The sequence below is a fragment of the Peromyscus maniculatus genome, chromosome 9 (genome assembly GCF_049852395.1).
Source record: "Peromyscus maniculatus bairdii isolate BWxNUB_F1_BW_parent chromosome 9, HU_Pman_BW_mat_3.1, whole genome shotgun sequence".
In the NCBI taxonomy this organism is placed as follows: Eukaryota; Metazoa; Chordata; class Mammalia; order Rodentia; family Cricetidae; genus Peromyscus; species Peromyscus maniculatus.
This window is the reverse complement of record NC_134860.1, coordinates 40873224-40891099: the sequence shown is the minus strand read 5'-3', so window position 1 is coordinate 40891099 and position 17876 is coordinate 40873224. Positions and strand designations below refer to the sequence as shown.

At 47.2% G+C, this 17876-nt stretch overlaps 1 protein-coding gene across 1 annotated transcript in view; it reads left to right on the top strand.

The window, feature by feature from the left end:
- Positions 1 to 17876, top strand: part of Nid2 (nidogen 2) — a 63619-nt gene that overhangs the window by 32777 nt on the left and 12966 nt on the right. Inside the window, exons 7-12 of the mRNA XM_042284701.2 lie at positions 1583 to 1783; positions 3216 to 3446; positions 11283 to 11426; positions 11946 to 12074; positions 12931 to 13074; positions 17420 to 17539. Coding sequence (XP_042140635.2) covers positions 1583 to 1783; positions 3216 to 3446; positions 11283 to 11426; positions 11946 to 12074; positions 12931 to 13074; positions 17420 to 17539 — 969 coding nt within the window. The remainder of the gene's footprint in view (positions 1 to 1582; positions 1784 to 3215; positions 3447 to 11282; positions 11427 to 11945; positions 12075 to 12930; positions 13075 to 17419; positions 17540 to 17876) is intronic.

Below are 17876 nucleotides of genomic sequence, written 5' to 3'. Positions count from 1 at the left end.
GCTGGATGTCCAAAGCTTTCGGCTCTTACAGAAACATACCGCTTTAATGACGGGTAAAGTTTTCATATTTTCTACTGTCATCCCTCAGCATGTAGGTATCAGGTTAGTGTAGCTTTGTGTCGTTGTCCGTTAATATGTGAGATGTTAAAAACTGTTGTCTGAGTTTCAGACTTCAGTTTCTTGAAAATTGGTCAATGAGTTGTAGGTTGTAGGGATTAGGACATATTTTCCAACAATTACTGAAGTGTCCCTAAATAGACTTCTGCCATTTTGGACTTGTGTAAAGTGGCATTTTCAGCATCAGTGATTTCCTGGGATCAAAATCAGTCAACTCTAGAAACGCTGAAGATATTCTCTCTCCTGCAGTGTGAAATATTCAACTAAGAGATAATTTTTTGTATAAAGTAAACAAGCATGTCCATCTCGGTAGTATACAAGTGTCTTTCTTTTTTTTTTTTTTTTTTTTTTTTGGTTTTTTCGAGACAGGGTTTCTCTGTGTAGCTTTGCGCCTTTCCTGGAACTCACTTGGTAGCCCAGGCTAGCCTCGAACTCACAGAGATCCACCTGCCTCTGCCTCCCAAGTGCTGGGATTAAAGGCGTGCGCCACCACCGCCCGGCGTGTCTTTCATTTTTAATAAGTGGTAAATTTATATGTATACCAAGGCATTGCCTTAAAATCAATTTCTTTATGACTTGTTCTCCGTAAATGTATCCGTTTCTTACACATCTATATATCTGGGTAGAGCAGGGAGTTCTTGGGTGAAAGGGTCCCGAGTGGAAGATGTTTAGAGGCTCTGGGAGAGTGCACGGCTTCTCAGACTTAACTGCACACAGATCGCCTTGGTGGCTCTGGCACCGACCGGGGCTGGGGTGGAGTGTGAGTTGCCGATGAGCCCTCAGCCGGTGCCAGCACCAGTAGCTGGAACTCTCCCTTTCATAGCCAGGGAGTGTGGATGTGGGGGGGTGTTCCTTGGCTTCTCATATACCCACTAATAACACGTTTCCTTTCTTGCACACAAAGGTGTATACCGTGAGAAGAGTTCATGTTGTACTTTTACACAAGATTTAAATGAAATCTTGGGCCAAAAGTAGCTAAAATAGAGTATGCAAAGTTAAGCTTGAATTTTGGAAAAACAATGTTTTAAAGTATAACTGTGTTTGTATTATATTACATAGGACATACGTGACTGATGTATTCGTGGTTTATCTGAAATTTAAATTTAACTGGGTATCCTGGTTTATGTGTAATTTGCTCACCCGGCAACCTCAGAAAGAAGTTCTCAGTTATCTCTTACAAAATACAGACTTCCATAGAGAGACCAGGGCAGGGGAACTGAGACTCTTTGAGAACTTTGGGAGAGCAGAGAGTCTGCAGGTGGCACTGAGCCTGGGCATAGCATACTCTCTTCACGTACCATCTCCAACAGAGACCAGAGGAGGACATGCACACTTAGTGACTAGCTGCTTGAGGCCACGCCTGTCCTACGATAGGCAAGCACTCGACCACCCACGCCCCAGCCAGTTCTCAGAGTGATTTGAGCAAGACCTCGTCACCCACTCACTGATCTTTCGTCCCCTGCAGGTGCTACTTTTGTCCATGATGTGGAAGTTACTTTTTTCCCTGGAGAAGAGAAGGTTCGAATCACTCAAACTGCTGAGGGACTTGACCCAGAGAACTATTTGAGCATTAAGACCAACATCGAAGGCCAGGTGCCCTTCATCCCGGTGAATTTCACAGCCCACATTGCCCCGTACAAAGAGCTTTATCATCACAGGGACTCAGGTATGTGCGTTTCCAGGGCTGTGAAATGGACATGGTGTCTGCCCCAGGAGATAGTGACTAGGCTTAAATGAATAGTCATCGTGGGATGTCCTGGAACACAAAATGACATTGATAGAATTTTGTTCTTGTGTTTTAGGAAGTACACACTGTGTGGGTGAGCAGAGTAATGACTCCTATACACAAGAATGTCAATAATCTTTGCACGTTATTTTCTGATAATAATAACTGATAAGACACTGCCATCTCGGGCATGGACTGCGTTGGGGATTAGAATTTATGATTGTCCTGTAACTGTGTCAGCTGATGATTTTAGTTTACTTTCAAAGTCATACAAAGATGCTTTACAGTGTTGTAAAACAGATATGGGATTTGGAGTCAATATATCAATTCATTCACATCCTGGATTTGCCATTTAAAGTCTATGGGAGAAAAATCACCTGAAAGCCTATTTTCTCATCTTTTCCCATGAAAATAAAAACATCTTTTCTGACCGACTAATACAGTTGATAAATTTCATAAGAGGTGATAAGCTGTACAGTGTATCCAGCGTGCAGCCTTGGGGCTGCATCCGTCCCAGGGTAGCTATAAATACAGCCTGACAGATTTGTGGATGATAGTGTCTTGTCACAATGTCTAAAGGCTGGACACGTGTATATGCAGTGCCAGCTGCACGCAAGACGCTCCAGTGGTCAGGGTTGTCATTTTGCAGTTGGCGGTCTGGCTTGAGCGGCACCTGTTCTGTGTACCCAGCTTCCAGTGAGAGGGAAAGATTGGAACACAGACCTTAACTGTGACCAGAATACACTGGAGCCAATCCTGGCACAGCTCCCAGCCAGAGAGGAACAACCTTTTCCTCTGCTGGTGCCTTGCCAGCTCACCAAAGTGCAGGGCATTGGGGGCATTCCCTTTGTGGAATGTGTCTCAGATCTTGAGACACGCTGAGTTCCAGTTCCAGCTCCTCCACACCCCCGCCCCGCATCTTAGGCTATCACCTGAACTCCGTGGCTTCTGCACACACAGTCAGTGCCTATCTTGCATGGCCAAGAGGAGAAACCCAGGTAGTATGTAGACAGCCCTCAGCACGCCGGCACATCTCAGCACACCGGCACATCTCAGCACGCCGGCAGCTCTCAGCATGCCGGCACATCATAACACTTGTTCTTAGTGTGTGAGGATGGTCGCAGTTCATAATGCTTGTTCTTAGTGCAGCAGTTGTGGGCCCTTCTCAACACTGTGGCTTTGTGCCCACTCAAGTTCAATGGTTATAGGTCCTTCCTTGCAAGCTTCCTGTAGAACCTTGGGGAGTTCTCAAGGGAACCTGTTCCAGGAATGGGGTGAAAAACTTATAGGAAAAAAAATACATCAAACATGAACATTTCCGTCTTCGGTATTTTAAAAACTGACCGGTTTGCCTGTAAACTGTTCTTTACAGCTGTGACCTCCTCCAGTTCCAGAAGTTTCTCTCTCATTTCTGGTTCTATGAATCAAACATGGTCCTACCACATAGACCAGAACATCACTTACCAGGCCTGCAGGCATGCCCCCAGACACCTGGCCATCCCTGCCACCCAGCAGCTGACTGTGGACCGGGCTTTTGCTTTGTACAGTGAGGATGAGGGTGTGCTGAGGTTTGCTGTGACCAATCAGATTGGCCCCGTCGAAGGTATGTATATTTATTTTTGTTGGGCAGAAATAACATCCTTTCTTAGAAGCAGGCAAACAAAACAGTTCTGGTGTGTGTGAGTAAAGTTTGGTGAGTGTCAGATATAAAAGTCAATAAAGCTGGGCCCCATGTGGACAGGCAGATGACCATGTTTACAATCAATTCAACACAAATCTTAGTTATTACTGTGTATGATGGATGCGTGTTGTGACATGTATGCATGTGGAGCTCAGAGAACAACTTTGTGGAATCTGTTCTCTCCTCCTGCTCTTTTGTGAGTTCTGGGGATTGAATTCAGTTGCTGGGCTTTCTCAGCGCAGGCTTTACCCACTGAGCCAGCCTCTCAGATTGCTCTTTTTTTTTTTTTTTTTTTTTTTTAACTACTTGTTCAAACAGGAAAATAAGTGTTTTAAATGGGTGATGTTGGGACAACTGTCCAAATGCAAAAGAATGAAGTGGGACCCATATCTGACCTCAGACATAAACAACACCCAACTCAGAGTGGGCCAAAGACCTAAATGTAAAGGCTAACCTTTTATATGTACTCAAGGCTTTTTCTTCAGATGGCCAAGCTTCCAGAAACTTTAGGAGAAGAGCACTAGCTGGAAGAAGTAGATTACGGGGCCACAACTCCATGGGTTATATCATGTCCTATCTTCCCCACTCATGAGCAGCCTCTGCCAGTTACTACTGCTGTCACGGTCTGCCTTACCACAGTCAGAAGCAACAGCATCAGGACTGTAGACTGTAACCTGAGCTAGACTATATCTCTTCTTTCTGAAGTTCTTTCTGTATTTTGTGACAGTGATGATAATACTAACCCAGCAACATAATTCAAAATAGGCAGCAGGCAGAAGCAACCTAGATGGCCATCAACTAATGAACACATATAAAACAGTCCTAAAGCCACACAATAGAATATTATTCAGTCGTTAAAAAGGTAAGAAGTACTCATTCATCCTACAGCATGGGTGACATTGGACAGCATCATGCTAAGTGAAAGAAGCCGGTGACTAAGGGCAGCATGATGCATGATTCCATGTACATAGAATGTCCACACAGGCAATGCAGAGAGATCTGAGGAGACTAATGGTTGTTCGTGGACAAGAGGAGCTAGACAAAGGTATATATATCACTTAAGAGTGTAGAGTTTGCCGGGCGGTGGTGGCGCATGCCTTTAATCCCAGCACTTGGGAGGCAGAGCCAGGCGGATCTCTGTGAGTTCAAGGCCAGCCTGGGCTACCAAGTGAGCTCCAGGAAAGACGCAAAACTACGCAGAGAAACCCTGTCTCGAAAAAACCAAAAAAAAAAAAAAAAAAAAAGAGTGTAAAAGAGTGTAGAGTTTCTTCTTAGAGTGATGAATGTCCTAGTAACCGGTCATCATGGTAGTTGTGCAGCTCTGGCTGTCGTGAAAATTGTTTAGTTTTGACCTTCAGGTGGATGGCTTGTGTGTCCCAGGTTTTGCATCTCAACTGAAGGAAACCGGTGGAAGCGACTTAGTGGTTCACAGTCCTTGGGCCCTACCTGTGCAGAGAGCAATGGTCTGTGCCCATCAAAGCAGTGGAGCACAGCAGAGCCCTAGATGTGGAAGCCGGTCTCAGTCGGCAGCAGACTGGGTGATTCCAGCTGTTGCACTGGAGACAGTATAGTAAAAAGAGCAGTGATTGCCAGGCATCCATCCGGGTGGAGGGGGGATGGATGGAGGAGAAGGACCTTTTCGGTTGGTGAAGCCGTGGTGCACCGGGCTCTGATAGGAGATATGTTCTTATGCGTGTGCTATTCAAAACCTGTAGGCTTGCAAGCAGAGTGAGCCCTGGTATGTGGGGCCGGGGGGCGGGGAGGGCAGAAGCATCAGATCTACTGGAGCTGGAGTTCCTGGCAGCTTGTGAGCTGCTGACTGATGTGGGCAGGAACCGAACTCCAGTCCTCTGGAAGAGCAGCAAGGGCTTTTAACCGCTGAGCCATCTCTCCAGTCCAAGCCCTATTACTTTAAAATCGTATTTTGCTGTTACTTTTTTTTAAAACTCTTTACTACTTGTTCTTTTGGGGGACTGCCACCCACCTCCCAAATAAATCACACACAGAGACTTATTATTTCTTATAAATGCCTGGCCTTAGCCAGCTTTCTTTAACTTAAATTATTTCATTTACTTTTTGCCTCTGGCATTTTTCCTTTTCTTACTTCTGTATATCTTACTTTCACTCAGTCTGGGGCTGGCTGTGTGGCTCAGTGGGTAGCCCCTTGTTTCCTCCTCTCCTTCTCTCTTGCTCCTTTACCCTCTTCCCAGATTTTTCCTCCTATTTATTCTCTCTGTCTGCCAGCCCCATCTGTCCTTTCTCCTGCCCAGCTATTGGCCGCTGAGGTCTTTATTAGATCAACCGGATGTTTTAGACAGGCACAGTAACACAGCTTCACAGAGTTAAACAAATACAACGTAAAAGAATACGACACATGGGGCTGGAGAGGTGGCTCAGAGGTTAAGAGCAGCGACTGCTCTTCCTAGGGGTCCTGAGTTCAATTCCCAGCACCCATATGGTGGCTCACAACCATCTGTAATGAGATCTGGCGCCCTCTTCTGGCCTGCAGGCATACATGCAGACAGAACACTGTGTACATAACGAATAAATAAATCTTTTAAAAAAAAAAAAGAATACGACACATCTTTGCATCATTAAACAAATGTTCCACAGCATAAGCAAGTGTAACACATCCTAAAATAATATTCCACAACAGGATTTATTTTTGTTTTTAAATGATTAAAAGTTAAAATCTAGGCTCTTAGATGAGAGAAAACAATGTGGTAACTCATTTTTCTGCAAATGTCACAATTTCTGTTTTCTTGATGACTAAATAAAAGCCCGTTGTATATAGGAACCACACATTCTTTATCCATTCATCTATTAATGGACAAAAACATGGTGTGCGAGCTCTCTGTGGTGGGACTTCTGTGTCCTGTGGAGTGAGTCCCCATGAATTCCATGGACTCTAGTCACTGACTACGGCCACAGTAGTACACGTTAGGGCATCTGTGACCGAGGTCGGAGAGATGAGGATACAGAAATCATTCTTAGCAAGTTCTCGGCAAACCTGCCTCTTCCTCAAAAGCTATTTTACAAACATGTCCTAGACAAGCTGGGATGAGCCTGCATAGGAAGTTGATAAAAAAAATCAAGGTGACGTTTGAATTCTCTGAACCAATACATCATGCTTTCCCCTAGGGCAAGAGGCATGTGGAGAGAAAAGGACTGCCTCGCACACTCAGTCGCTGTTAGCACTGTGAGCCCAGAGTCGCATCTGTGAGAGGTGACTGAGGATTCTGGGCTCTGCCGCTGGAGCTGAAGGCCCCTTATGCCTCTGTAGATTCAATACAGGTGTTGGCTCAGCCACACAGTAGCAGCGGAGGAAGGTGACAGGGCCTTGGTTGAAAGGAGAAGCCCAAGTTTGTTAGTTTGGTTGCTTTGCATATAGGAAACTGGTCCAAACATAGAGGATGATATAGAATGCTGATCTAAGCATTGGGCAGCCAAAGATGACATTACAGTGTAGTAAATTAATGCATAAAGATGCCACTTGATTTTTTTTTGTTATGGAATATTACTTTAACTATGTAAGAATGTTATATTTGTTTATGCTGCATTTGTTTAATGATGTAAAGATGTGTTGCTGTTTCACCTTGCCTGCCTAAGGCACCTGATTGGTCTAATGAAAAGCTGAACAGCCAATAGCTAGGCAGCAGAGGGATAGACGGGGCTGGCAGGCAGAGAGAATAAGTAGGCGGAGTCTAGGCTTGAGAGAAGAGAAGGAGAGAACAAGGGAGGTGCCTGGGGCAGCCAGTCAGACACGTAGTAGGACAGACAGAATGAAAGAAAGGTAAAAAGACCCCAGGCAAAACATACATGCAGAGAAACAGGTTCATATAAATTAAAAGAGCTAGCAAGAAACAAGCATAAGATAAGGTCGAGCATTCATAACTAATAATAAATCTCCGTGTCATGATTTGGGAGCTGGTCCACAGCCCAAAAGAAAGCCTGCTACAATTTTTAGAGCAGCATGTAAAGTAAGAAGGAAGAGTCCAGTTGCATTTCATAAGGAGAGAGATAAAGGCACCTTTGGAATACACCCCCCCACAGATGTCCAGTTCTGCCCTTTGCAGATGGAGGCATCGGGTGTGTAAGAAGAGCCATTGGAGTACCTTAGAGTAGCAGTTCTCAACCTGTGGGTCACAACCCCACAGGGGTCACATCGAATATCCTGCATATCAGATATTTACATTACAATTCATAACAGTAGCAAAATTACAGTTATGAAGTAGTAACAAAATAATTTTATGATTAGGGGTCACCATGACATGAGGAGCCGTATTAAAGGGTTACAGCATTAGGGAGGTTGAGAACCATTGTATTAGAGGATGAGCCACCAATGCCATGAGAGTCCCTGGAATCATTAAGGAAACAGTTTGTCTTTGGGTCTCTTCTTACCAAATGAGAGCAAGCTGGCAAAAAGCACCAGCTGCTAGCTAGTTTTATAAGGTTCCTTCTCACCCAGACAAATAATATTTAATAAATAGTATGGTATATTGCCAAGCACTATTCTGAGTACCTTCCATGAATTACCCCATCTAATCCCCACAGCAACCTCTACTCAACAGTGCTGTATTGTTATCATTCCTTTATAGATGTAAAACTTGAGACGTTGAGGTAGAACAGAAATACAGCTGGTAAGCGGCAAGCTGGGACTCGAACCCTGGCTGTGGGCGCAGAGGCCACACTTGTCCTACACAGTCCAGCTGCAGCGCATAGGCTGTTAGCTCTAGACCCAGATTGCATGTGGGTGTAGGTTTCATCCTTTTGTGATTGAACCATGCTTCACCCACAGAGGTACCCTTCATTGTTCCTGAATTGGAACAATAGAAAAACACACACAGGATGCCAGAAGTGAACCCTCTTTCCTCCCTGTCACTGCGTGTGAAGTCTTAGGCTTTTCCAGGGCGGCTGCTGTCAGGCTGGAAGGCATGCTGAGCCACATAACCTTGCAGCGACATGGGCACTGTGTGGCTTTGCGAGGTGCAGATAGTACGATTTCCCAGCGAGGAAGAGAAGCCTGTGGCCCTTGCCCTCCTTCAGCCACAGACGTCTGTCCCTTTTGTGTTTGTGGTGGTGTCACAGATCGCGACCCAGGCATGCTGCCATCCTCCCTCTCCAGGGATACTTGGGGAGATGTTTGGGCAGAGGGCCATTGAGTTCGCATCAGTGAATTCAGCCCTTCAGTGATCGCTCCTTTAAGGGAACCATTCTTCCCTTCCCAATTGAGCCAATGGGTTCCAACTCCTCTGTCAGTGGGTGAAATATGAAACGACTTAATGTAGCTGGAAGTTTCTCTAATCCCAACCGGCCCCTCGGTCCCGTAGCCACTTATAAAATAATCACTCAGAGGCTTATATTAATTACAGACTGGCTGGCCTATGGCTCAAGCTTCTTGCTAGTGTCTCTTATAACTTAACCCATTTCTATTAATCTGTAAGTTGCCACGTGGCCGTGGTGTTTACGTTCTGCTGGTACCTTGCTGCTCCTTGGATGGCGGCTGGTGTCTCCTCCCCCTCCCCTTTCTCCTCTCACTTACCTCTCTTGGATTTCCCTGCCTGGCTCCATCCTGCCCTGCCACAGGCCGCTTTATTTATTAGCCAATTGGAGCAACACGCATTCACAGTGTACAGAAAGACAACTCACAGTAACGTAAGGACACAGCTCTCCTTGACTTACTGCAAGAGGAGAGAGCCAGCAGACTTAGGAATGGTAAATAGAGAACTAGTGTTAGGAATGTTTTCTCAGGACACAACTGGAAGCTACATTTAGTGGCTGTGTGCAAAGGGACTCACTGAAATAGCTGATTTTTAAGTTTTTGCCTAATTTTTTTTTTTAAATAACAGGCTCTGTATTTTCCCCTTGCACTAGATTCTGAATTATATTACTAGCTCTATAACTGCACTGCCTGTTAAATCAGTATCATGTAATTGTGGACTTATTTATGTTGTTGTAAGTACAGTAGTTTTAAGAGTGCAGGTCACCTCTGGTCTGCTTCTAAAATCCTTGTTTTATTTAATGCCTAGCAGGGTGATAAGCTCTGACGTACATACGCACTTAGTAATCTTTCCTGGAATGCACTGTGGTACAAGTTTGATATTGGAGAGGGCTGTATAAGAAGGTTAAGTATTAGTATTTATAAATTAAAGCATTTCGAAGACGACTGTTCCCTTTGGAAGGTATTCTAAAATGAGGAAATAATTGTGGGGAGAGCGGGGTTCTTGTCTTACATGGGCCCTTCAGTGAGGATGTCACCCTGTTCTTTGTTTAATCTGGCTGGAGGCTGACTCCAGGAACTCTACGTGCCCAAGTCAACTGAGCGCCGCTTCTCTGACACTGGGTTTTCCTCCCTTGGCCAAGAGGTCCAGAAAGAGGCATTCCCGGGATGGCTGTCCCGCTATTTTGTTTGGCAGAGATTCCCTTCCCTCAGCCAACATTGACGAGGTGAAGCGAGGACAAACTCATAGCGGAGCTCATCTTCAGGCCCTGATGGGGGAGCTAATAAAGAGTGTTCTGCTGTGCTGTTTCTTATAGTGGATGGGGGAGTTTACCGGAGAGTGGAGATAGCGCAGTCGAGGTACCTCAGTTTACAAGCAGACTGTTCGAGAAAACCAGAGCACTCTAACTTGGGCAGCAGGAAGATGAACGTGCTCAGGAGATAGCGAGTCCCGAAGGCCTGGGAGGAATCTCAGCCCCCGAAGCGGGGCTGCAGTAACGAGCACTGGGGTGTAACTGGCAGCTGCTTGGGACAAGCCCCAGTGTAGAAGGTGGCTGGGGAGTCACAAGTGAGAGAGAAGTGACAGGGAATCCTGGTGTTAGGTGCAGGCAGGCGGAGGTCCTGCCAGGGTGTGCCTGCGGATGCCAGGATTCTGGCTCTGACGGTGGGAGAACTGTTGAGCAGGTCACACGAGGTTGCATTGGGGTGTACCGACCTGCTCACCAAGACAGGGTTCCGACGGGCTTAAGAGGCAGAGGCCCCAGTTACTGTGATTTGCATGGGATATTGTGATAGCCAGAGTGGTTCAGGGTAGTCTGATAGGTGTGCATGGGGCTCTCGAAGTTTTCTGTGACTAAGGTCCCCATTCCACAGACTGAGTCAACGCGAACACCTCAAATAGGAAAAAGCTGTCCCACTGAGGAAGAAGGAGGAAACTGTCCCTCATGGTGTCTAGGCCTGCCAGTGGGAACAGCAACCTTGGAAATATGTTATGTTCCATTTTTAAACGCAAATCCAGCAGGTATAAACAGTTTTATTAGGATTTTTGCGTGGAGGAATCGGGAGTCAGTGGGCATCTGAACCTCATCCCTGTTGCCTTTGGCTCAGATAGGTAACTTTATGGTGTTCCTCTGGCGACAGCTGCAGCAGAGGGGTGGCCAGTATGGGCCTTAGCCTGGGGCTGTTTGGATTTTTATCTTATTCTCACTCTACCTGCTTCTCCTGACTGTAACCTTGGGCAACTCGCTCGGCCTTCCTAGGCTGCTGCTGCAGTCTGCATGTGTAATCATGTGGACTTAATGGGGTTGGATATAGAGGGTTTAGAACACTGCGAGTGCACACACACAATTACATATAATAACATGTAATATCATACAGAGTAGGCACAAGGAAGCTGTTGAAGTTAACCCTGAGATGCAAGTCGTCCACCTTAGCTTTGGATTCATGCCATAGCAAGGACGCCTGTCTCCTTCCTTTCTCCCCTCGTCCTCTCTGTGACACTCACTCTGGACCCTTTTCTGTTTCCGGTACGTGCACAGGGGACTCGGCCCCTGCACCAGTGAATCCCTGCTATGATGGGAGCCACACCTGTGACACGACAGCGAGGTGCCGCCCGGGCACAGGTGTGGACTACACCTGTGAGTGCACCCCCGGGTTCCAGGGAGATGGACGGAGCTGTGTGGGTAAGAGACGTGTTGTCTGTTTCTGTCACGCACCTCTTGTTCCTGCCTCGCTCTCTCCAGCATCACAGTCTGGAGGACACGTCCGTGTGGTTTTTGCGGTCATCACCATTAGACAGTGATTTTAGCCTCTGTCTGTCTGGAGTTATGTGAACACTGAGGCAGAGTCTGGCTAGGTGTGAGAAGGTTGTCTGGAGATGGGTATTTGGGGTTAAGGCTATAGAAAGAAAGCATCTTTTGAAAATCAAATTGTTTTCCTTTTAAATAATTCCTAAAGTATTCAAAAATTACCTTCTTACGGCTTACCTGGAAAGATTTGAAAATGTTTTTCCTTATTTCTGACGAACTGCAACTTGGAATTTTGCTCAATGTCCATCCAAGACTCTCAGATTTCTACGGTTTCCATTAGCCAGCCATTAATCCCACTGGAGCATCACAGTGGTGGGAAAATTGAGTCGTCAGGCCTTCAGTTTCTGCAGCCCTCTGCTTTATCGGGGCTTTTCTGGTCTCGTTTTCACTTAGATGTCAATGAATGTGCCACTGGCTTCCACCACTGTGGCCCCAACTCTGTGTGTGTCAACACACAGGGGAGTTACAGATGTGCATGCCGCAGTGGCTACGAATTTGCCGATGACCAGCACACTTGTATCTGTGAGTATCAGAATCTCTTTTCCCTTCAGCTAGAAGGATGCTGAACCCTGCCTTGGGTCACTTAGGTCTCTACTCCTGCAGTCCCGAGGCTCTGTTGTGTGGCTTTCTTAAAGTATACTGGATGGGATGCACCCCTCCCCTGCAGTTCAGCCCAGTTCTGCCCTGACGGTGTGTCCCCGTTGGGATTTTCCCACCTAGATAGTATATCGAGTTACTGGAGGATGTCTCAGTTGGGATTCCTGGCCTTGTCTCATAACCAGACAGTGACTTGTAACACCCCAGCTCTGTAAAGATGTCATGTTGAAAGGTGCCTGTCTCATTCGAGGAGCCAAAGACCCCCATCCACAATAAATGCACCCACTAGGGTTCTAAAACACACTAACTTCAGACTGAAGAATGGATCCAAAAGACCTCGAATTCCAGATTTATCCCACTGATGGAGCTAGCTGATAACAGAGAAGTACACATTCCAATCTCCAGGAAGATGACAGGGTAGCAATGATGGTAGGAACTGTGTGTGTGCTTAGTATGTATGGCTGGATGTCCTGTGGCACAGTACTCTGGGGAGTTATAAGCTGCAACCAGGATCTGTTTTGATGACTTATTGTCGTGCCTAATTGTTTTAAGCACAAACACACAGTAGCACATCTGAACTCTAATACACATAGAAGTCTTGAGCTAGGAATCTTGCTAAAATTGAGATTGTAACTGGGACAGGGCCTGAGACCCCTGGGACCCTGCATTCCTTCAGATCTGCAGGTGTGCTGATGGTATTAGTCTGTGGGTGGGGCTGTGAAGAGAAAGGCTCACCCACTCTCGGGTTTCAACTCTTGGGACACTTTCACTTTCTTTTCAGTGATCGCCCCGCCTTCCAACCCTTGCCTTGATGGTAGTCACACCTGTGCTCCTGAGGGGCAGGCCCGGTGTGTTCACCACGGAGGCAGCTCATTCAGCTGTGCTTGCCTGCCAGGCTTTGTTGGCACGGGACATCAGTGTTCTGGTGAGTACCTGTGGGCAAGTCTTGGGGACTCCGTCTGGTCCTTTTAGGTGTACATCCCCATAGAGACACAGCCTCTGCTCTCCTGTGACTCACACAGCCGTGGCGTTGCCGAAAGAGAGCGGGCATCTTTAGTGTCAGAATCACCCATGGGCGATTCCCTGTCACTGGACTGGTGAGCACCCGTGGTTGTCGTGGAGTGCTGGTGCCAGCTTGAGACCTCGTGTTCCTTGGAGCTGGTGTAGACTGAGGGACTCTTAGCTACTTGGTTGTTTGTTTCTCTCTCTCTCTCTCTTTTTTCTTCGAGACAGGGATTCTCTGTGTGACCATGCTTCCTTCCGTGTTAGCATGTTGTGTGTGCCCTTTGGCCTCTTGTCATGTGGGCCTCTCATGAGACAAGGGTGTCTGAGTCACAAAACAGCCTGCTTTATTAAAGCCTGCCAGCAAGATGGAAGTCATCATCCCGAAGATGCTTGCAATGTTGTTTTACTGCATTTGTTGAGCAATATGAGCAAGTCCCTAAGGAAAGGACTCTGAGATAATGCGTATTATAAGACGGGTCACTGAGAGCCATCTAGGAGGCTCCCTAACACAACCACAGCCTGTAGTGTGTGGTAGCCATCCAGGTTTCAGATGGGGGTCATTTTCCTAAAGATCCCACGTAAGTTAGCCTATGCTAATCACGAAAGTAGCTGGCAGAATAAAGCTACAACATGTTAGATCTGTGCGTGCGTGCGTGCGTGCATGCATGCATGCATGCGTGCATATCCGGAGGTATCTCAAGTGTTCGTTATGTCTGTGAGGGAAGGATCCTTGCCAAGAGGCTCTGTGTTGTGGGAACTGTGTGGTCTTGAGGTGCACATGTTTCTACTCCATCAGATGAAAGGGGGATGTGTGGGTTTTCCTCCAGCCACGGTTTGTCCAGAACCAGCCGTCCTGGAAAGGCTGCACTTGGATTTGGGTTCACAGTCTGGTTTGAGTCCCGAACAGGAGGCTTTGGTCCATAAAGAGTGAAGTCTTCTCCACTCTCCCTCCCTCTGGAGTGGTTTCAGTCCTGTACTAGCGAGAGCTGGCTAGTTCCCAGGCACGTTTTCATTAAGAAGCTGGGTGACTTTGCAGGAAGAACAGATTGTCTTGAGGAGTTTCAAGTGTGAGTTGAGGAAGCCAGGGCAGAGAGGAGGGTCTGTTATATCTTTGCTCAGGAGGCAGATGAATGGTGCTGACATTATTGTCAGGGTGCCTGTGCTCAGGGATGCCGGGTAAAGAATGGACAAGAGGGTGTGGACATAGAAGCAACAATGTTTATTATTACCTTTGCAGGTTCCACACAGACACAAACAGCGGACATTTATGTGTGATTGGATAGTTGGGGAACAGAGAGACAGCAAGGGCATGTGGACCAAAGCATAGCATTCTGGGTAGTGTAGAGGTTAACTGGCACCGGAGAATTCAAACACTGGGTCAGAAAGCGAGTCAGTCATTCAGTGGCTGAATTTGCTTCCACCGGCTTCTGTTCAGAATGAGGGGGAAGGGATTTCAAAGTCCGAAGCATGAGCTCCAAATGGAGGAGGGCTCCAGACTTGTTTTCCCAACGGGTTCTTGAGTTTAATGGACGAACGGTGGAGGTGTTGATGGCTCTGGAATTGAGTTGCCTTTTTTTTCTGTTCCCTTTGCGACAAGGGTCTGTTCTGCTGTCTCAGTCCACTTGTCCTGACCCCAGTCTTCCAGCAGCTCCGGAACTAGTTAATTGTTACTGGCGTCCCCATATCAGTGGGGATTAAAAAGAGAGCTCCTGCCTTGACAAGAGGCCAGAGTCCTTCCCCATCTTCTCTGTGGACACCGGCGGGCGGTCCTGGGAAATGAGCTCTGACTTCTGCAAACCTCCTAGTGTTTGTGCTCCTGAGGAGCTGCTGGCTGGCTCTAGCTGTCCATCACGGAGGCCCTCCAGGAAGGAGTTGGATTGCAGTTCTGGTAGCCTGCGGTCCTCCAGCCTGGGGGCCAGGGAGTCCTCAGGTGTGACGTACTGAACGTCTTCAAGGGCTTTTTTCTACTTGCTGGTCACTGCTACTGTCTGCCATAACCATGGCATCGTAGAGGCAGTAACAGCAGGGAAAACGGCTGTTTCAGGTTTGGTCAGGGCCTTAACAATGCCAGAGGTTTGGCAACCTTGGGGAATCCCCTCTTGAGTTAAAAAATAGCCATAAGAAAGGGCTCCCTGGGGCCCAGCAATAGGCTGTGTGTGTGTCAGGAATTCCTGCTTCCTGCCATTGCTTGGGGTTCCTGTCCCCACTGGAAGTACTTGTATGGTATGTTCTGTCAAAGCTTGAATTTCCTGAGTTACAGCTTCGGCTTCAGTCAGTTTTATAGTCCCTCTAGGCCCAGCCGGCTCCCCAGCTGTGCCCTGGAGCTGGCCTTTGAAGAGACAGCATGTGCTAGTATACGACGGACCGTTCTTCAGTAGCTGAGTTACTATGTAGGGTGCTCTTTAAATAACTCCTTCCTAATCTTGGGAGGCGAAGGTAACCAGAAAAGCCAGCTGCTTGCCCAGGGAGAGCCGCTGTGGTGGAATTAAGCTTGATCTGGTTGAGCATTCAGGGATTTTTAGACTGAAAGGCACTGTGTTCTCCAAAGGCAAAGGATAGTCCTACCGCTCACTCAGGGAGTATAAGGGATTCCTGTCCAGGGAACAGAATGCCTGTGTGTGAGACGCAGTGGGCTGACAACCGAGCAAACAGCTGAGCTGTGGGAGGAGCCCCTGGAAAATGTGCGCTGCCTGGAGGCCGGGTGGAATGTCCCTCTGATCCCTGCCCGTTCACATCTAACCCCTGGTCATAAACTTCACTTTCCAAGCTGGTATGTGCCTGCCATGGGCTGCACCAAACAGACATGGCTCCGTTTCTTCCCTAGGCTTCAGACCATCGCCACCGCCGCTGGGTCACACATTTTTTTCTACTCACACATCAAAACCAGAGCTGGTTGTTTTTGTGGATGTGACTCATGCTGTCGTTTGTGTTTGGTCAAGCCTCGCTCAGACCTGTACCTTTTGTTTTTCCCCTTTTTCCCCTGAAAGATTTCCTGTCCTCTTGGAGATTACCTCATCCCCTGGCATCAGCTTTAGCAGTTAGTTGAACTCAAGAGTTTCTTGGGGGGGGGGGTCTTTGGAGTGTGGGGGTGGGGAAAGAGGTGACTTGCTGTTGACAGCATGGGCCAACTTTAATAAGGAAAATAAAAAGGCCTGCTAATTGGCTTTTGCTCAAGCTGTGGATTTTGGAGTTTCAAGTATGAAATCCTCAGGGAAGCAGGGGCCTGGGCTGTTTCTGTGTTGTTCCAAAAGTACTGATAACATTCTTCTCTTTGTACAAGTGAAGAGTAGGTTTGGGTGAGGCAGTCTCTCGTTGGAGGTTTTAGACAGCAGTCTAATTAGGCAGGCTGAAGGTCCTGAGCTGAAGTGTATCTGGGCCTTCATCTTTCTCCAGTGTACTCCACAAGAGTGTGGAGGGAGCTGGTGCCCAACAAAGAGGAAAAACTATTGTTACCTATATTTATCTCTTGTAACATCACTGACGGGAAATTAATGATTTATAGTCTAAAGGTTAGTAGTTGAAAGGAAATCACTTCTAGAATTCACTGTAGCTCAAAGACGCTCCAGAAGTCCACGGCAGGGTATTTTTCTCTGAGTTACCCACACGTTAGATGTCTGCTCTGAGCATTCATCTCATTTGTTAATGCACATGTTCCTGGATTTGTTTTTGTCTTAGTTAAGGTTACTATTGCTGTGATGAAACACCATGACCAAAGGCAACTTGGGGAGGAAAGGGTTTATTTCACTCACAATTCCATATGACAGTTCATTATCAAAAACAGTGAGGGCAGGATCCTGGAGACAGGAGCTGATGCAGAGGCCATGGAGGAATGCTGCTTACCGCCTTGGTCCTCATGGCTTACTTACTGCTTTCTTATAGAACCCAGGACCACCAGCCCAGGGATGGTACCACCCACAATGGGCTGGGCCCCTCTCCCATTGATCACTAATTAAGAAAATGCCCCACAGAGTGATCTTATGGAAGCATTTTCTCAGCTGAAGCTCCCTTCTCTTTGATGACTCTAGTTTGTGTCAAGTTGACATAAAACTAGCTAGTGTGTGGATTTGGTTGTTTGTTTGTTTGTTTTTCCTGTCAGGCTTACTCTTCAATGTTAGCACTTCTCAGCTCAGACCCAGGGATGTTCTAAAGTTGATAACGTGTTGAGCCATGTGCACTGAGACCATATAGTTGCACAGCTGTCTGTGGTGAAGTCATGGTCTTCCTTCCTTTGCTCACCTCTCTGCGCCTGTCCCTGACCTCTGCAGATGTTGATGAATGTGCGGAAAACAGATGTCACGAGGCAGCTACCTGCTACAATACCCCTGGGTCCTTCTCCTGCCAGTGCCAGCCTGGGTACCACGGGGACGGGTTCCACTGCACATCTGGTAAGTGATGGAAGACCTGCTTAAGCGCAGGATCTCCCAGCTCCTTCCCTCTTATTTTCCTCCCAGCCCACTCTTGATGGAAGCTGGTCTGGGGGGCCTGGTGGGGGCATTTTCCAAGCTCTGGATTCTTCTCAGTCGCCTCCTAATGCCCACTTACTGCTACTTGGTATGTGAGCTGCTTGCCTGTCTTTCACTCTGTGGCTGTTCTGGTTCACCGCCCTACTCATCTGCTTTGCTGCATGTTGTTTGAATAAACTATTGAGCTTATTCAGTAGGAGCCTCATGCACCAAGGAGCCAGGAGTCAGTACTCGGGGTGACTCCTTGGGGGGAACTTGC